At 35.9% G+C, this 21,577-nt stretch overlaps 1 protein-coding gene across 4 annotated transcripts in view; it reads left to right on the top strand.

Annotated features, from left to right (window-relative positions):
* LOC113094271 (smoothelin-like) overlaps positions 1–21,577 on the top strand; it is a 62,479-nt gene continuing 40,902 nt past the window's right edge. For 3 of the 4 annotated variants that reach the window (XM_026259975.1, XM_026259973.1, XM_026259974.1), the window contains exons 1-6: positions 1–375; positions 12,355–12,512; positions 12,677–12,755; positions 13,828–13,906; positions 13,981–14,057; positions 20,211–20,280. In XM_026259975.1, the coding sequence (XP_026115760.1) occupies positions 313–375; positions 12,355–12,512; positions 12,677–12,755; positions 13,828–13,906; positions 13,981–14,057; positions 20,211–20,280 (526 nt within the window). In that variant the 5' untranslated portion in view covers positions 1–312. The remainder of the gene's footprint in view (positions 376–12,354; positions 12,513–12,676; positions 12,756–13,827; positions 13,907–13,980; positions 14,058–20,210; positions 20,281–21,577) is intronic. The other variant, XM_026259976.1, reaches the window with a different exon arrangement.

Genomic DNA, 21,577 nt, shown 5'->3' with positions numbered 1-21,577 from the left:
CTCACCGCTCGTGACTCCGAAGGCATGTAGTCTGACTGTCTGTCTCTGCTGTGATCCGTGAAACGGTTGGAGCGTGTGGAAACAAACTACTGCAGTTCGTTAACAAGGAGAGCTTTTCATTTTACGCATGTTTCGTTAGGCTCCAATACTCTCTTCTTCTATTAGAGAGCATTTTCTCCGAGTTAACCGGACCAAGACCTAACTTACTCTGATGTATTCAACGTGAGCCTCACTATTATGTGTATATGACGGTTAATTTAACAGTATTTTACACTCGTATCGAATGAGCTAGCCATTCACACCGGTAATAAAATGTCTGAGAAGATTTCAGAGAAGCGATACTCCAGCATGGACGAGTCCTCACTGCGCAATCTGGTGAGTTCAGCTCAGAAATTCCCTTTTTTTTTTTTTTTTTTTTTTTACATACATTTAAGCTTTGGCATCACTTTATTTTTTTGGCAAAAAGGTACGTGCTTCATCAAGTGTTCACATCTGTATGAAAAAATCGCTCAGTAAACAGAATATGCGGGCTCAAGCGCACATGTCAGGTTGTAAAATGGTTAAAAATTAACAAAGTGTATGCAGAAGGCTTAATATAGTTCAACCTTTACAGTAACAACTATGATGATGTTGTCGCCAATAATATTTTATTTCTCCGAAATCAAAAACGAATATTTGTCCATAATTTTTACTATTCATGATTGTGACACCTGAGTTTACAGGTACATTTATAAAATGGCATTTATATTGGACAAACAAACAAACCCAAAGAGCAATAATTAAATACTAAAAGTAGATTTATAATATCTACATTAATTAAAAAAATGCTATTGTATCTGTCAGTTTTTATCAGTGCTTTTACAAAGAACTTTAAAAAAATAAATAAATAAAGATTAAAATATTACATTTGAGAAATGTGATTACAATTTATCACTCGCATGAGACTCCTGACATATCAGTCTCGAGAAACATCTGTGTTGATGTTAAATGACCATTCATGTCTTGCTGTTAGAGTGTGTATGATTACTTTTGCAGCATTTTCAGCCAGCTCAAGGAGCTTTACAAACCAAACAATATAACAAACACAATATACATACATATTACAGACAGGCAGAGCCTGAGTCAACAGTACAGTCCAGAGTAATGGTACAAATTCACCAGACATAATCAATATGAGTGGAAAAATGAAATGTCCTAACAAGCAGCTGCACATAACTGAGTCTGAGTCAGTGTGCATGATATGAGACTGAGAGAAACAGATGGAAATGAACCAAATAAACTGATTAGGTGTGAACATGGGTGTGAAGCAGCAGGAGTTCCTAAATAAACTTCCAGGCTGATAGATGGAGAGATAGTCATAAATCACTGTGACAAACTAGAGTCACAAATGTGCACAAAAAGTCAAGTGCACATTTGACTTTTTATGTTCCAACTGTCATGAACAACCACCACAGCAACACCTTCAGTTTCATATGAATCAACAACAACAACAAAAAGACATCTGTTTTTTTTTTTTTGTCTGGTTTCTGTTGAGTCAGTGGCTGTCTTGTCAATCATGCTGCCCTAGGCCAGATATCAGGTGCTTGGAAGGAAACAAATAATTTTCAGTGAGTGGTAGTTGGAATGAAGAGCAGTTGTGTGAAACAGCCAGGAATGTGCGTGAAGTGGGTGTTTGAGAGCCTCTGTGAGGGCAACAATGCCACACTATAATACAGCTGCAAGTGTCGCCTACGCCAGGATCCATGGAGTGACCCTATTTACAAAGTGCTTTATTGGTTAAAACCACTGCATTCTTGTACATTATAAATACTCAAAATATTTACTGTTTATTCTTTTGAATTGATCAAGAGTTTCTGTCTTATTAGCTTTTATGTGTGGCAGACATCAATGAGGATAAAAACATAAAAAACATTATGCAAAATTGGATCAACTTGATGAGTTGTAGCACTGTCATCAGTATACTCTTGACATTCTTCTTTTGTGGTCAAAATACTGAAGAATTCATGTTTATTACAAAGATTTAATCAAAACACTGGTATTGGAATGGAATTTCATACCAATTTGCATTCATACAATATTAGATAATTGTCCAATGTGAGTTAATAAAAAGACAGTCACAATCTGATATTGTTAATACAGAATTACATTACATGTTATTTGTCCAAATGAATGTTTTTGCAAGTCCTGCAGTCTCTGCAGATTGTATAAGAAGGAGCTTAACTTTTAAATAAATAACTAAACATGCTTCTGAAAGTGAAAGCCATGTTAGATTGACTGCAAATTATATCTCTATATGAGAGATTTATTAATTAGCCTGCTGATATGGGTATGGTGTTGCACACACCCCATTATCTTGGATTGGTGTTGTATCATTCATAATAAAATAAAATAAAATAAAAACATTGAAATTATTTACTATCATAGGAAAATTGTCCCTAAAATAGTTGTAGTATATACCAACCTAATAGAAAATTCCCAGTCAAGTACAGCATCACAAAGTCCTACACAATTGAATAAGCTCTTCTGTGTCTCGAGTCATAACTTCATAAAGCTATATTGTAAGGCAGGTTTAAACCATCCGTGTGTAAGGACTTAGAACACAGAGCACAAAACCTGCATTCAAAGCAATAGGGAAAAATAAATATTGCCTGTTTTTTCCATCCTTATTCCTCTCTGTATGCATGTTTGCAGAAAGGCCACTCTATTGGAACAGTCTAGTCATGACGGCTTGAAATGGTTAGACTGATATTTGTAACAAGGTACAGTTTGTTTGTGGTTGCTGGGTCTCAACCAGCTTAAGCCAAGAACACACTACACGACTGTCAGGCCGTGTGTGGTGTCTAAAGATTATGATCTTAGAATTCAAGAACCAGTCATTGTGTGTGTGTGTGTGTGTGTGTGTGTGTATAATTATAATTAATTAAACCATTCTGATATTTATATTGAAATGCTGAAATGTTGGTATTGTGACAATCGTATTGAAAAACAAGCTACTATATAATATAATAAGCTGGTTTTGGCTGCATTTACACTTTCATACGGTTTAAAGTGTCGTGGGAGCAGGTGTGTCAGATTATTGTGCAAAAACTATTCTTTCAAGATGTTATTGTATTCTGAAATTTTAACAGTCCCGTGAAAACATGCTAAACAGATTCAATATTGATATTATTAACATTAGGGTTTGAAATTAATTCAATTTTAGTCACCACATTTTTAGAGCTGGCAAATCTGTTAAATTGAATTTCCATGTGTGGTCCTGAAGGAAGTCTAAAAGTACTGTCGATTCCCACCTCTTCTCTCCCTGCAAATATTTTCCACTCTCCCCTCTTCACAATGTTTGAATGTCTGTGAGACACGATTCCACAGAGGTCATGAGTGTCACAGTCCCTCGTGGATTTTGGAGCATGTGGAGTTTTCTCCAACTTTCTTGTTGACTCTTATGGGGCTTATTTTTAGTTGTGTGTGAATATAGATATATTTTTTTAATTTGTTCAAGATTGAGGAATTGAAGTTTCAATTAGTTTTTCATTAGGGATGTTTATTTGTCTTAATAGTTGGTCTCTTCAACTTTGGAGGCATTTCCTGATACAGGTTCCCAAAGGACTGTATAATTGGTGTCTGTTTATGTAGAGCTTGGAGGCAGACCACAATTGTCATTCATGTCTTCCACATTATTTGCTTTCCAGTAGAGTTTCAATCTTTTTTTGTTGTTAGCAAATCATTAAGATGAATATCAGTCTCCAAAAAGGAAAAATAAAGGAGTTTAAATTGCCCTATTATGCAATTTTTACGGTTCCTAATATTGTTTTGGGAGTTTCCTACAATAGGATTACATACATACAAGGTCAAAAAAGCCTTTTTCCCCCTCAAAATATGCATATGCATACCTCATTTTCCAGCGATTCTCACACAATTAATTCCGTCAGTCTGTTCTGATTGGTCAGATGGCCTAGTCTGTTGTGATTGGTCTACGACATACAGCGATGTCGGAAACAATACACCTATTTCAATAGTTCTGTATTTTAAATTCTCTATAGAAAATATAAACATGTATTATTAATCATAATTACAGGTTGTGATTCAGTGGGGCAGCTGGTCCAAATAAACAGGATAACTGATTCATCTTTCAATAGCAAGCGTTTTGTGAATCCCACGTTGAACTCCCTGAGATTGGAGAAGTTGTCAGTAGAATTTAGTTTTTGTGTGCAGGGTCAAGTTGTTTTGCAGCCAACCAACATGGAACATAGGCGCGCATTATGCAAATGTGCTACCTCGTGATTAGGCCTGGGCGAAAAATCAATTGAATGAATTCGAATTTTTTGTTACAGGTGATTTAAAAAAATAAGTAAATTGAGTTTTTGTGTAATGGCACATTTTTGGCTCCCCGGAGCTTCCGTAGCGTTAGTTTCACATGGCAGTATGGCAAGCAACAACAACAACAACAACATCATAGCACACACGAAACAGCAAGCGACAACATGGCTACCAGTGAGAGTTGGAAGTTTGTTCTCAAGAAAGGAATAAAATCATCTGTTGTTTGGAACTTGTATGGGTTTGCTGCGATAGACGTGGAGTAAGAGACCCCACGCTGCCTACAGCCCATTGCAGTCAAAAGTAGCAGCACCAGCCGAATATGAAAATGGGGGTTACATTTGTCTTGCTTTTGATTAGGGCTGCTCCGATCACAATCGGCCGATCGTTAATGCGCATCTCGTCAGTAAAGCCGGTTTTCTAATCAGCGGTAAATTCCCTCAGGTGCGTGATTTCACATCGAGCAGCTGTTACTACAAGGAGCCATAACTGAGAAGATGCACAAATCCACTTCATTTTCAGCGTTTATTTGCGCATCTTCTCAGTTAACAAACGGCTCTGTGTAGTAACAGCTGCTCAATGTGAAATCATGCACCTGATGGAATTTAAACCGCTGATTAGAGAACCGGCTTTACTGACGAGATGCTCATCAACAATCGGCCGATCGTGATCGGAGCAGTCCTACTTTTGATTAAATAAAAGCAAAATTTGCTTTAAGTTGTCTGCTGTTTGTACTTATTGCTTTCCTTAAGTAGTGGGGAAAATCGGAAAAAAATCGGAAATCGAATTAAAAAAAAATAAAATAGAGATACGGAGGCCATATCGCCCAGCCCTACTCGTGATATGTAGCCAGGGCTATCGCAAGGGGGGTGCGAGGTCCTTTGTGAAGTTGTGTGTTTGTGTGTGTGTGTGTGTGTGTGTGGGGGGGGGTGCTATAGTAACACAACTTTAAAAAGCATCTGATCGATTGTTATGGCCTGCTCACTGACATGCTTGTGCACGAATCACGGTCATGCACACGTTCATAAGGATCTACTGATTTATTTGGACCAACAAAATCATGAAAATAAAAAAATGACATGACAACTTATCGTTATAAAATCATTATTTTATTAAAAGTTATGAATTCAGGTTTGTTTATCAGTACCATAGCAACGCCAACTTCCGCTGGAATTGTCGGATAGGTACCGTCCGTAGCCTTTCGCAAGAGTTCAATTTTTTGAACGCATCCGTATGACCAACGGACACAATTTTTTTCGCACCACACTCGTTCGGACCCGGTTCGTAGCCATTCGCATGCGGTCTGCGAATCTCCATAGGAAATGAATGACTTCCGGTCGTTTCGTAGCCGTATCAGAGCTGATTTCAACTGCCAGTGTGAAGGCGGCGTAAGCCCTAGCCCGAAACAGCTTATACTACTGTTCCAGCTATTACAATTGTTCAGTTTTGTGTGTAATGGCAAAGTGATTATATTTTGTTAGAAGTTAATTTAGAAAAAGTTTGGAGCATTATTTGTTCATTTAAGATAAGTTTTTGTTTTCTAAAGTAACGACCAAGCAGCCAGTGTCAGACAGTGAACCTAGTCGAGCCGCTCTTGACAGTCACGGTCTCGTGTTGTTTCAACCAGTGCAGCATTTTTTTTCATCACTAATTGATGGATGTTTAAAATATAAAAATAAGCCTAAGCCTAAAACATACCCGAGGCCCGGCCCGCATCTGAACTATGATGTGGGTGAAATGCAGGGCTTTAGACCAGCCAAAGAGTTTATCTTTAACTGATTCTTATACACAGTCTTATACTGTCTATCAGCTGTTTTAGTCTATTTTGGTCTATTTTAGTCTATCAGAGGAGAAAATGGGATGAAAAAGAAGTCATAAAATTAAATGACATAAAATGCAGGCCAGCAGCGAGGTCCTCTAGAGGCACGAGGTCCTGTGCGGTCGCACACTTGGCACAGCCCTTGCGACGGTACTGTGTGTAGCCGTCACGGAAGTGGTATTTGAATTACTTACGACTCGTTTCAGCTGTTCAGAGATGATTTTTTTTTTTTTCGGGAGACAATAACTTTATTTATCGTCCACTTTCAGCTTTACAACTTTGCAGATTATTTACACTCACATACAGCTACATTGCATTAAAGGCAATATTGATAATGGCATAATAGGGACACTAATCACAATCAGATTAGTAATGACTAATTATAGTCCGCATTTTTGTCATGTGAAAGTGTAAGTATGCCCTTTGCAGAAGTGCACAACTGACCAGGACTTCTCATCACAAATAGCATGTATTGAAGAATTCGTTTTCTTGCATAAGATTTATAACAAAAATTTTGACCCATTTTATCATTATTCTGAACACTAACAACAGACAGGCTAATAAAAAATTAAAATCCACTCTCTGACAGTTAATGGCTCTTATGGAACAGTGGCCTTGCAATTGTTTCCCAGCTAACCGCTGTAAAAAAGCAGCTGAAATGGTACTTTATAAAGCATGATTAAAATATGAAAAGTGTGACATGACATACAGCCAAGTATGGTGATCCATACTCAGAATTCGTGCTCTGCTTTTAACCCATCCAAAGTGAACACACACACTGTGAACATACACCCAGAGCAGTGGGCAGCCATTTATGCTGTGGTGCCCGGGGAGCAGTTGGTGGTTCGGTGCCTTGCTCAAGGGCACCTAAGTCGTGGTATTGAAGGTGGAGAGAGAACTGTACATGCTACATGCTTCCCCAAACTACAATTCCTGCCGGCCCGACACTCTAACTCACAACCCTTTGATTGCGAGTCCGACTCACTAACCATTAGGCCACGACTTCCCTGCATTCAGACTTTTTGTCATGGTTTATTACCTAACCCTTTAATCTCTAGTGCATTGATCAATGATAATATGTGAATAAAAGCCTAAGTGAAATGTTAATCACATAAAGCAATCATGTCTCTTCAGAAGACTTGGAATTAAATTGTTCAGTACATGTGTATTAAGTTTATACGGAGCCCCGCACATGACATACTATTGCATTCCCTTGATTTAATATTGTGTTCGATTTAGCAAATCGAGGAACAAATTAGTAAATCGTGCACACAATTTATAAATCGAGTGAACGAAATTGAAAATCGAGGGAATGCAATAGTAATCGTGTGTTTCCTTTTGTGTTTCAAATATGATCAAATGTCCCATGAGTTTGAATAACATGGGTGAGTAAATGACAGAATTTCATTTTTGCGTGAACTTTCCCTTTAAACTTTGCCATGTGAACAAAACCATGTCACATCACCATCAACAGTCACTGTTGCTTATCTCAGATTGCCCAACTGATTGAAATTTAATGGCTTCTGGTAAAAAGTTCTTTGGAAAGGACACCCTGATCAGTTTGGAAATCATGCAGGAAATTTGAATGGGATTACAGGAACAGAATTGGAGTTAGTAGACCATGACACACCTTTCAGGTTCGGGAAGTCCGGTTGTGCGTGACGTGTTTAATGCATATTTTTTGAGCACTCTGGTTCTGGGGAGCAGGGATTGGGTTTGAAGTTAGGGAAATCAAAAAAATTATTATTGTTTGTAAACTTTTTGATGTTGCACAGTTGTCTCCTATCTTTCTGCATTCAGTCCTAATCCAAAGTCATTGGTTGAGTTAGAAGTTGATATTGGGCTGCTGTTGAAGAAAGCCATATTTTACAGCCACAAAACTTAATACTGTTGAGTTGACCTTTAACATCAGTGCTAGTGAGCTGTGCTGTGCCTACCTTTTTTGTTTGTTCTTTTTGATGCAAGATAAAATTTAACTCCACAGAAACATTGATAGCGATTTATGTTTTTGTTGATGGGATTGCTTAGGACAGGTGATTGTTGTATTTTTTTAATGACAATATTTACAGGAATCCTCCACCATAATTTAATTTCTATGCTGTTGTCATCTAACCCCTCTTGTAGTTGTAATTTTCTTCTGATGCATTTGTGGTCTTTGTTTATTTGAGCCATTATGTTTTCAAAGATTCGATTTTTGACTAGGTATGTAATGATTCACTCAACTCATGACTCTATTCACCATTTTTATTCGATTGAAGGTTTTTTGTTTTTTTTAACCAAAATGAGATGAAAGTAAAATTTTAAATTAAATGTATCCTTTTATTATTGCTTTGACGATAATAAAATGCTGAATATGCTGCATGGTTTTTTTTTTTATTTAAATGAAATGCAACACTATGATAATATAGCACTTGCATATTATTGCTATTTTGTTGGATTCGTTTGCTTCTATTGTCTTCATTTGTAAGTCGCTTTGGATAAAAGCCTCTGCTAAATAACCAAATTTAAACTAATGTAAATAACAAAACTAAATTGAAATTTTAAAACAAGTCCTAAATCAAATAACACAAAATAAAATAAATATCTTTACATACATCATTACAGCCCTAATTTTGACAGCACACATTTTGGGAAATCCATCAAATTATTTTTCTTTATTTTCTTAATTCCACATCCCAATACTTTGTAAATGTGTTCATGTGTCATGTGAACCCTGAAACTGACCTTAAATCAACTAGTGAGATCAATTTATATATGAAAATATGTCATTTTTGTGATCCCTAATAATACATATTATTGAGTCAAGTGAATTATGGACACTGCTTTATCCTTATAGTAGGCTAAATAAAGTTTTCAGAGGCCTTAAAGTTTGTTTTGTTTGAGGGTTTTACATGTGGAAGCAGCCTTTCTGCTTCAAAATTGTATGTCAAAAAGCTTCTTTTACCTCAAATGTACCACCAATGTCAACAAAACTTCTATGTGTGGTCTTTCATATAGTGCTGACCCATTATTGTAAGAGATGGCATTAAATATATTCTTAGATCCCACATTTGACAAGACTGCCTGCATACTACAAACACACTATTAACACTGTTTGGACAAACTAAATTAACTTGAATATCCTTTGGAAGTTTTAAGGAAGTAACCTCTAGGAAATGGAAATGTTTATGTTGGGTCTCGCAGACATTTGTAGGTGTTCCAGGTCATTGCTCATCTTCCTGAATGTGTCACTTATACTCTTATTATCTTGCTGTCTTAGTTTGGCCTTCACCTCTCTTATTCAGCCCGCATCACAATCTGGGGGCAGGATTTTGAGGCCTATGTCCTTATATGGTCATACTTGCGCTGAAGCTGGAATGGACTGCTGATTCACATCTCTCTCAGTCCTCTCTCTCTCTGTCTCTCTCTCTCTCTCTCTCTCTCTCTCTCTCTGCTTTTGCATCTATTTCCATTACCAAGATTGATGGAAAATGTAAAGTTTCCATCAGTCTTACCTTCATCACCTAGCGACAATGCTCTTCAACAGTAGTGAAACTAATAATCTTTTGATTATTAATTCATATTGAAATGTGTGACTTTTCAGAAGCACTTTGATAGTTTAAATTCTTACATTTGGTCTTCTCTGCATGCTTTTTAGTGTATTACTCATTATGCATCCCCAAGACCCTATTATACCTGTAGTGTCTGCTGTTCACTTGTGATCAGACCACCCAAGAGGATACCACATGTGAATGCACTTAGGCCGGCTGCACACTGGATGCGTGGCGCAAGTGTCTCAGCTGCGTGGCGTGTCTGTTTTTATTTCGGTTCCCATGTTAACAGGTTAGAGCTTGCAGACTGCCTGCGTGAGACGCGCGTCTCAGGCACTGCTCGAGTTGCGCGGAAAACGCGTGCATGCTAGAAATAGAACCGATTCCTATTTTTAATGTGATGCGCGCATGTTGGAAGCGTTTCCAGGCAAAATATAATAGGAAAATATGTCTATATGTCATTTTGTATACAAATACATATTAATTCATGACATTTTGATATTTGAAAGTCTATAGGTTGACATAAATTCAGATATAAATATAATATAAAAAATAAATAATTATCGATTTTCAAATATTGCACCTGTCAAACAAGCAGCAGCAGCGTGCCAGCGCCGCATCAGGCACGGTTCTGGTGTGTAAAGACACAGAAAACGCGAGGCAGCCGCCACGGTCCTGACACGCAGCCAGTGTGTCACCGGCCTTATCCTTGCATGATGCTGATCATCTGCATTCATAAACAGGGAATTTTGTATGAAAGTAGTAGAGGAAAACGGTGCAATACATATGCTTAAGAAATAACAAAAGAAAGTGTCATGAACATCTGAATCCAGAAAAATTTTAAATAGAATAAAATGGAATTTGGAAAAAATAATTGTTTAGTTGTAAAAATTTGACTGCTATCATTAAAAGAAACACATGAACAAAGTCAATCCTTTTAAGTGTTTGTCTCAGTGTCCGTTCTAATAAATAAATCCATCAGGAAGGTTTTTTGTCCATAATCCATAATACGGCTTCCTCCATTGAAAAACTTGTCTGTCTGTCTGAATCAGGAGGGAAATAATCAGAGTTTAAGCACCGTTGATTTTGATGTGAGGGGACAAAAGGGGTATGGACTTTTTCACTAGCGGAAGCATTATTATGGATTATGGTTGGTTTAAAGTTAAAACGCCTTAATGCTGGATTGTTTCTAACTAAATAGTTTTTCGTTTTACAAGACATAATCCAAGCCAAGTGGATTACTGGTGGATTATTGTGGTGCTTATATCAGCTGTTTGAACTCCCATTCTGATGGCACCCATTCACTGCAGAGGATCCATTGGTGGGCACGTGATGTGAATGCTAAATTTCTCCACAGCATATCACTTCTAAGTTAAATAGTAGATGAGGCCTACTTATTTAGTGTTGATAATATTGTTCTGTTTATAATGTTCATTATGAAGTGTTCACAAAATATTGGTAACTCAAAAGTCTCTAGATATATTTATCTGGCGCTCTGTCTGAAATAGTCCAGTCATTCTTCCGTCACACAGGGCATTAATATGGATGTATTGATAAGACATGGGAAGTCAAATCTACCCAACACACTTGTTTCCTACTGATAATAAACTATTTCTACATGTCCTCCCACAACTACATACTGGTGATTTACAGTAGGCTGTAATGGGTATGCTGCCAACCACCAAATACAATAACTGTGTAGAGGTTTTAGGGCAATCGGCTCAGGACAAACTCAAAGAAACAGCCCAAAATTGAAAATTTGAGAAACACAAGGCAAGTGTACATTTAGAATTAGGACCAGTTTATTACACTAATTGCATTACATTAAGTTATGCTTTTTTTCCATGTTGCCAAAAAAAAAAAGTGCTGTGTCAATATCCCAAATATGGAATATGAATCATAGAATTATGGTTTGTGAAATAAGCTTAGGTGCAGAAGCTGATGTGAATCTGTTCACAAACTGACAAACAAATGTACATTTTTCCGACATTTCATTATGTAAATATGGCTCTAGAGCATTCACAGCTTATATGGACTGTACACACAATCACTTTTTTTTCAGTGCTTTTGTGTCTTCAGCTGGGCATTCTAGGTCATGAGCTCAATCAGAGTGAGTGTTTGAGAGTGTCAGTGTGTAAATGTGTCACCCTCTTTATCTAGGCCACTGTGTTTCTCATGTTGACAGTTGACAGGAAAATTCACTAAGCCGTTTGCACCGCGCTCTGCCATCACTTGATATTTTATTTTGGTGTGTATTAATAAAATCGTTAGCACTTTATTTTACAGTCCTGTTCCTCATGTACATACTAGGTACTTATTATAGTAATTACAATAACTATGTAATAACTAGGTACTAACCCTGAACCTTCCCCTAAACCTAACCCTACCCCATGTAGTTACCTTGTGTTACCAGAACTTTCTTAGAGAAATACACTGTAAGTACACTATAAATACATGTTAGTACACGTACTGTAAAATAAAGTGCAACCATAAAATCTTTAAAAGTATTTAACCAGTGTTAAAGATATTTCAAATTGTATTATGCATGTTCTGAAAAATAATTAGGCATTTACCTCAAATCCTTTTGTATAGAGGATAATGCAAGTTAATTGTACCACATCTAACCCCAACAGCTCTTTTCCAACAAAATTTTGTTTTGCATAATCAAAGTTTATATATTCTTTGTTTCTCCAGCTTGATAAAACTATCGACATAGATGAGCGGCGTCTGATCCGTACAGCGATCCGGGAACTGCGTCGCTGTGAGATTGAAGAAATGGAGGCTGCGCTAACCAGCAAGCGTTTCAGACATGCCCACCAGAGCAGACATGAGAATAAAGAAAACCAGTGCCGGTATGAAGAATTTGTTACTTTATTATCTAAGAGTTATTATTTATGCCTAATCTGAAAAGGAAAATTTGCAAACGCAAGAATCTGTTACATAAAGCACAGTGGAAAGTCTTGCATAACATGAACCATTACATTTTGAATCTGAACTTGTTTGGTTTTATTTGCAGTCCTGATTTGACGGCTTCATTAGACATGTTGTCGGGGAAGATTCAGGCTATAAATGACATCGAAGAACTTACTGGACTGGTAAGGCCATTTATGAAGACTTAAAATGTTTGTCTATGATGCTGTTGTGTTGCTCCTGTCAACATTCCTTGAGTGAGATGGTGCTTGCAGTATTCTGGAGATGGTTGATAAAGTGTTTCTGCCCCGTATGGAATGTTGTCATCTCACCGAAATCATGAAAAAAAAAAAAAAAACACTGTGTACTGTAAGCTCTTTGTTAGTGTAAAACAAAAGGCTGCAAAGAGCCCATTTCAAATAAATACCCATTGTTCTATGTTGAGTTGTGAGGTTTACTGTTCTTTATAAAAGCAATGAGTGGAGATTGACTGAGGTATCATTTCTGTTATTCTGTGAATTATGTCTATAGCACATGCAAATTACATACGATTCTCTTTTATAATGGGATGTTTTTTTTTTTTTTTTTTTTTTTTGTGAAATCTAAAACTCTTACTTTCTGTAATTTCCAAGTCCTACGTGGAAACTGTCCTGTTTTGCAGTATGTTTATTCAGAAATTATTTAAAGGACCCCAAAATAAAAATTTTGACAGATTTGGCGAAATTCAGCATTAATCCAGGATCCCTTGTAGTGAATGGGTGCCGTCAGAATGAAAGCCCAAACAGATGATAAAAACATCAAAATAATCCAGACGTAATCCACACCACTTCAGTCCATCAATTAATATCTTGTGAAGCCAAAAACTGCCTGTTGGTAAGAAACAAAGTCATCATAACTTATTCTGATTGTAGCACCCATTCACGGCAGAGGATCCGCTGGTGAACAAGTGATGTAATGCTACATTTCTCCAAATGTGCTTCTTGGATGGCCTGAGGGTAGTTCATTTTAAGCAAATATTCATTTTTGGGTGACCAATTCCTTCAAATATGTTAAAATATGTTAATCAAAAGTGCTAAAAAGATTATATTGAGGAATTTGTATAATACCAGTTGTGTGGGATTGTTTGAATTCAGGGGAATTTTTTTTATTTCAGTGGAATTCTGTGGGTTCACATTCTGTGTGGGCCTAAATATCATTCATGTCAAGCTAAATACTGTTTTTGTGTCCTGCCCTCTGTTTTTCTTTCTTTCTTTCAAGTTACAAAGCGCCAGTGAATATGAAGAGAGAAAACTGATTCGGGCAGCCATTCGCCGGCTCAGAGATGAGGAGATACAAGGTGAGATTCTATCTAAAGGGCTGGACAAATATCTCTTTACGTCTGTGTTTACATTCCACTGTTCTCATTCACAGGAGTATTAGAGAAGGTTCAGGCCGCTGGCCACAGAACAGAGCGACGACCAAATCCTCAAAGCAGCTTTGACCTACAGGTGAGTAAATGTGGCGTGGTGAATATCAGGAGCGGTAAATCTCAGGGATAACTGGGCTGAAGTTTGGGGCTTAATGTGGAATGAGGAGAGATAAATCTGAACACGCAGGACTGGAGATTTTTTTGGCCTGTTGAAAAATTCAAGGATACAGTGAGACTGGGATCTTGAATTAGACCTTTCGTATTGTTTTTGGCCATCTAATCACAAAAATAAGAATATAGATTTAAAATTTCATAAAGGAATGGATCACTGCAATTTTGATTGATTGTTTAGGTAGTGCCATACTGCTTTATTTCTAGCTCTGATAAATGTAGTTTTTTTTTTTTTTTTTTTACTTTTGGGGGGTTAAATCGTTTATGAAGTTAGTTCTTTTTTAAATTAAAGTTTGTTAAAAAAAAAAGTCCTCTTTGGAAACATTGACTTAAAAATTTTCTATTCATCAAAGAATCTTGAAAAAAATGTTTGCGCTAAATACTAACCAACAAAAACTGTCTAACATTGATAACAATTGATAACAATAAGAACCATTATTAATAACTGTGCAACAATAATAATTGAGCATCAAATCGGCATATTGGAATGATTTCTAAAGGATCATGTGACACTGAAGAATTGAGTAATGAGGATGGATGAAATAAATGCCTTTTAAATATACATTCAAATAGAAAATAGCTATTTTAAATTGTAATAATATTTCACAATATTACTGTTTTACTACAGTTTTGATCAAATAAATGCAGCCTTGGTAAGCAGAAGATAAAGCACATTTAATGTTTTAAATGTTGATTTTATATACATTTCTCAAATGTATACATTCACAGAAAAGTATTCTAAAAGTACATTTGCAAAAGGTTTTTTAACACTGTGTTGGAAACTTGTGTTAAGTATTTGTGTATGTACGGTGAATGTAAGCAATCCTCTGTTCTCCCTTTTTTTTTTTTTTTTCTTTCACTTTCTTTTCATTACTCATCCCACACACATACACACACACACACACACACACACACACACACATACACACACACGTGCATTTGTCCTTTAATGACTTTATGGTGCCTCATCATTCTACTGACTGAAATGTTGGGAATGTAAAAAATTCTGCTTCTTTTACCTAAATCAACCCACGTTCCTCTCTGCTCCTCACTGTCATATTTGTTTATTTCACTTCTCTATCCTCAAGTTACTCCCCTCTTTCCATTGCTCTTTCTCAAGCGTTATCTCAGCCAGACATTCTTTCTCATTCTGGAGGTGTTTGAAAATCAGCACCATTACCTGTCTGCTATAATTTTTTGCAAACTTACTTACATCCAGCTTGCAGAACATCTATAACATTAACTGAAAATAACAGGTGTTATGATGTAATGATGTTTTCAGCACTGGGAAAGAAAGACTTGTACATGTGATTACACATCGTTCTGTCTGGCTCTGTTTTGATAACAGTCCAATCTGGATTTTCATAAGCAGCTATTATTCAATGAGGGGAAAAAGTCTCCTTTAGTAATAAGGTTTTTCAGGAGGCATAGAGAAATGATAGAATGAGCTAGCCGTCCGTCTGTTTTCATGGCTAGTTAAAACAACATTTGGAATTAAATGCAAAACTTCCCAGCCATCTTCTTTTAGTTGTGAATCGCAGCACACAAGGTGTTTTGCAAAAATCTTTTCTCAGAACAAAATTAGTCTCTAATCCAATGTTCTTGTTGTACAACTAAGGCCCTGTTATGTCTAGCTTCTCACAGTTTTTAAAGGGAAATACTGTTCTTTTGAATCCTAAAAAAAGCAGCACAACTGTTTTCAACATTGATAATAATCAGAAATGTTTCTTTGAGCAGCAGATCAGCCTATTAGAATTCAGCCTTGATCATGGGAATAAATTACATTGTAAAATATATTCACATAGAAAACAGAAATTTTATTTCTAATAATATTTCACAATATGACTATTTTAACTGTATTTTTGTCTTTTAAATGGGATGCTGTAATCAGCAATTCATAATGAATCACAGCAGCCACAATCTTGATTATTTAATTAACTGTGCACTTATAATGTGTTTGACTCTTTTTCTTATGTGGAGCTCAAAAGTAGGTTTTTAGCTGAATGTTAATGTGCTCTTTTTGGATTCAATGAAAGTGGAGTAAAAAACTAAACAAAAGAATGCATCAAAAACACCACTATATTCGAAGTCTTTTGAAGACTACATCCTAAGTCTTTTGAAGCTAAACAATAGCTTAAAGTGAGCAAGAAACTACAGTGTTTTACCTACAGCTTGGGTAATGGTATTATAATTCTTGAAATGTAATGGAGGTATGATATGAAAAACAATGCAGACTTCATGACTATTGTTGGCCATATCTTTCATCTTTCAACAGTGGCAATACAGTCTATATTGTGCAATAAATGACCGATAAAATGTGCTAAAACAAACAGGGCTGAATGGCCTTGACATTTACATCTGCTTTGTATACAGTAGTTTACGTTTGTCCTGAGTTAGAATCTTTTTCCTGTGTGTTTTCCCCCGTGTGCACCAGCAGAACTCTTGCCTTTGAACGTTTTCCTCCTGTGACGTCAGGTCTGTGCGTTTGTGCTTTCATGTTTTGTTTGTTGTATCTCAGTTTGACATCTCTTCCTGTGCACAAAGATTGGGAATCACGGGACTCTGAATTCCAGTGTGGCGGCTGGTTTTGACTGTTTGTGTAATAGCAACTTTGTCAGTTTATGAACTTTGCTATTATTATTATTATTATTATTATTAAATGTAGACTGTATATGAAGCTCTGAATACAAACATTTTCTAATCAAAAATAGATCAGTGTTATATTTCCTAAATATATATTATTACCGTATTTGAGCAGGTTTAGCATGAAGGCAAGGATTTTTGGGTTCTTCACTGATTTATCTGCTGACTTGCATTATAAAGAGAGGCAAGGGACTTGAGTTGAGCAGGAAGGGTGGGATGTTGAGAGGAAAAGAGTGGGAGTGGTCAGGAAGAAGGGGGAGTGGACAGTGTGATTGTGTGTGTGGTATTCAGAGCTCAGTGACTGAGTGCTGCACACACACGTGTGGATTGAGGGCAGGAACAGACAGGAACTCCACAAGAAGGTAAATGACTTTCAGACAGTTTCAGTGTGTTGTTAGAAATAACCTTAATACAGTATATGAATTCATACCAAGAAAACAAACTTTTTAAAGGTTAAACCCGTTAGAAATGGCTCTTTAATGGCATTTGTTGGTGTCATAATTTTTTTCATTGTTTTAAATAACAGGGATTAAAAGGCATACACTTTTTCACAGCTCAAGTTTGAATGGATTTACATTTGTGTCATGAATCAGTAAAATTTTTACATCCATATAATCAGATGTGTTTATATACATACATTTCTATCTGTCTGTGTGTCTGTCTATCTATCTTATGTGTGTGTATTTTTCTGTGTTCACCAAGGCTGACGAAAAATGGTTTTCTAAAAAGATACAGAAATATTGTGAAATATTGCTGCAATTTATAATAATATTTTATAAATTAATAAAATAGTTGTCCTCATATTCTATCTGAAATTTTTTTATAAAGAAATTTGGATGCAAAGCTGAATTTTCATATATATTTTTGTGGTTACGTTTTTATCTTTGATGAAAAGATAAGATATAGATCATAAGAACTATCATGTATTGGAAATAAAAATCTTTTGTAGCTTTATAATTGTCTTTACTGCCAGTTTAATGCATCTTTGCTAAATAAAAGGGTTCATTTAAAGAGTTAAAAAAATCTGACTTACCCCAAACCTTTGAATTGTTGTATATATGTGTGTGCATTTAATAAAAACGTAGAAAACAAAATCTCATACTACTAAAGTGTTCTAATTATATATACAAAAATCTAAATAAATTTTCTGTTGAATCGTTTGAGAGACCGATTGCGAATAAAGCTGACAGCAGCTATTCAGTGAATAGGGTGTATGGTTTTTTCATCTTGCATTTTGACGTATGTGTATGTGTTGGAGCCAAAATGACAGGCCCTGCTACTGTATTTCACTCATGGTGAGTTAAGTGTGTGTGGTTCACCAGACTTATCCAGACGCTCATGGAAAATGACACTGACTGCTTCACACACACTAGATCTTATGAGCTTTGTGCACTTTCTCAAAATTGGGCAATTTAGAAGACGTACAGATTTATGTGGCATTTATGTGGATTAACATGTTTTTCATATAATTAGGAGAGAAACAGAGAATTTGAGAGAGTTCAGGAGAGTCCTTTTTGCCCACATTTACTTTACTGTGGTCACCATCTAAAAACTCTTGCAGCACAATCTCTGATTAAACCTGTCAGTAAGGATTAAATCTACAACATACACATGCATAGAGGTTTACAGTCACTGTTCACACAAAAAGAAGAATCAGTCATAAATTTTACTCTTAAGAACCACATGCAATTTGACTTTCGTCTGTAGAGGAAATTAACGTAAAGGGAATGGAGCTTTTAAGAAGCTAAAGGAAAAAAAAGTAAATAAAGTTGTCCATGAAACCCATGCACTATAATCAAAGTAGTTTAAAGCCATGCCATATACATAATTACAAAATTGACAAATATATACAGAATTGAATCATGAGTTTGGCCGCTCCAGTTCAGAGTCTTTATTTTTGGGTGAAATGTCTCTTTAACGGCAACCTTGGTCTGAACTTCAGAAAAAGCCATTTCTCATGTGTTTCTTTGGCAGCCGACTTATAATTATAGTGTAGAAATATGAACGTGACTGCTGCTGAGCAGTTTCTGCGTCTCTTTGCTTTCGATCTGTTTTTACAGAGAGAAAAGCGATGCTTTGCTGTTGTTTGCAAGTAAAATCTTGCAGGTTTGCTGTGGGAGAATATAGTCATGTTAGTAGCCCATTTACATGTTCGGTTTAAATCATTTTCTCAGACTGGCTTCCAAGACTTCAGCTGGTCTGAAACACAAACACATGACCTAGTGTAATGCCCGATTATATCAGTTTGTGTTGGGCTGCTGATTAGCAGCGGTTTGGTGTTTATTGTACCATATAACTCTTAAACCTTTTACAGCAGGTAGACAAACTCCATTAAGCCAAAAAGACTTAGTCCATGGCATTAAGCAAATAGTAAACATGTTAGTCCATTCAGCTTTCTTTATGACTTTGCAGACTCAAAGGTTCAGACTGGTTCAACTTTTTAAGCGAATATTGATTAATATTGTTTAATTATGTGTTTGAAAGAGCATCAGATGCTTAAAATCTAAGTTATCTGCAGTTGAAAGCCTTCGATTTCTCTAATAATTCGTTTTTAAGAACATCTTTCAGTGCAGAATTGCAATTTTGCAAGTGGAAACAGATGTTGACGTGGAAATTATTGTGTATACTGTGATTTCTGTGATATTTCAAACCCAGGTTTCAAGTAATTATATAAATGTGATATTTCAAACCCAGAAGTTTTATCCTTTATCCTTTAAAAAAAGTAGATTTTTGTATATATTTTTTCTCAGAGTTGTAAGTTTGTAAACCACAGTTCTGACTTTTCTCAATTAAGAATTTATGGGAAAGGTTGCTATAAAAGCATCAAATTCTCAAAGACATTCTCATCCTGCAAGTTTCATAGCGATTGATCATGAACATTGGTAAATGTTGTCTGTTGAGCAACCATTCAGTTGCTTTGGATTTGGGAGAGTCCCAAATCAATTTAGAAAGCGATTCTGATGGTGTCTTTTGAACTAGAGCAGAACCTTTAGTTTTGGCCACATTTATCTGTATCGTGATATGATTTTGTCATTGAATAGGGCTTCAGAGTGCCCCTAAAGACGTCTTAGTATTTTTGCCTCGTTTTCCATTATGAATATCTAAACATTCTTGCCTCAAAATACATTTACTTGAAGTAAAATGGCTTAAGATATTCAGTTTTTTTTAATAATAAATATATTAATATTGTTTTTTTGTTGTTGCTTAAAATGAAAAAAAAAAAGATCTGCCAGCTAGGTAGAAAAATAATCTTACCCCCCAGAAAACAAGACTGAATATCTTAAGTCATTCTGCTTTTCAAGTAAATGTATGTCTTTATTTAAGAATGTTTAGATATTTGTAATGGAAGCAAGACAAAAAGCCCTTTTTTGCAGTGCAGAGGCAGTACATTTATTATAAGTTGTTTTCTTTTTTGCAGGACGGTCAAGAGAAAATCAAGACAGAAGCACTCATCAGCCAATCAGAGAGAATTGAGAACCACAGAGAAGGCAAGTAAAATCCCACAAAACAATCTCTCAATCATCTGAATGTCCTTCTGAGAAAAGAAACCTTTAGAAACATTTCACATTGAGGTAGACAAGGTGGGCATTCCGCACCCGTAGAGATGTAAAGCTCATTTATGCCTGTCCCACAGACTTTCATCCCCCACCAGGTCAACCCCTATATTTAGACACAGTGTCTGTTGAAGTCAAACTCCTTTCCTGTGACCCTGACATTTGTGGTGTTCGTGGTCCTTACTCAGCTGCTCAACCCAGTAATTTTGGCCTGGGTGAGAGCTGGGCCAAGCGAAGACGGCCTTAATGAGTGCAGAAATTAGACATTTTGGGAAGCCACTGTTTGTTATTCAGACAGAGACAAAGGAAGTTTGGGGCTGGGACAGGACGGGGAAAAGCATTTCTACACAGTTGTTGTGGAGAATGAGGGAAGGACATGCTTTTTGTCATGCACATATTTTGAAGTTTGGCTCAGAGACTTTTTTTTTTTTTGAGCATTCTGAGTTAAAGAACTAGGAATTAAATCTAAAAACCTTTTTGCTCCTTTATCCTAAAAGCATTTTTCTATATAAATTAGTGGGTTTGAATGGGATGGACTACCTAATAATAAAAAGCATAAAGGAATAGGTCTCAGAGATTATTTATGTTCGAGAATGCAAAAGTAGACAAAAGATCACAAGAGATTAAACGTCTTATGGCAGTCAGAATGATGAAAAGTCACAATTCAGATGATAAGAGATAGATAGGACATAAGTCAACATTATGACTTTGCTTATAATAAGTCAATTTTGAGAGTATCTCATTTTGCCTATTCTCATAATTAAGTAAATTATGATAATTTTGAATGTCATTATCTCTCTTGATCTCAATTTGGACATTTTATCTTATAATTATAACTTAGGATCTCATAGTTTTGACAGCCATAGTTATGATTTTGTAAAAAGTCAAAATTGTCAAAAATATACAAAGACATGCTAAATAACAAGATTAAGGCAAAATTGAGGAAAAAATATAATAATGACATAAGCTGAAATGATTACAATTGACTTTTGGTTGAAATTTGGCTTTGTCATAAATATGACATAATTTAGACGTTTTGCAAGATACTTATGATTTACCAGTGCTTTTTTATGTGCCGAAAATGGGCTTCCATGCAAATCTCATTTGTGTTTGAGTATATTTAAATTACTTATAAAAAATACAGTACTCAATGTGTATATATAGGGTCAAATGGACTAGTATTTTTTTCTGCAGAGTAAACTATTTTCAACAAGATACAATAAACCCATTT

Source organism: Carassius auratus, unplaced genomic scaffold (genome assembly GCF_003368295.1).
Source record: "Carassius auratus strain Wakin unplaced genomic scaffold, ASM336829v1 scaf_tig00215316, whole genome shotgun sequence".
Classification (NCBI taxonomy): Eukaryota; Metazoa; Chordata; class Actinopteri; order Cypriniformes; family Cyprinidae; genus Carassius; species Carassius auratus.
The sequence above is the reverse complement of the archived record's forward strand: the minus strand, read 5'-3'. Positions and strand labels throughout refer to the sequence as shown.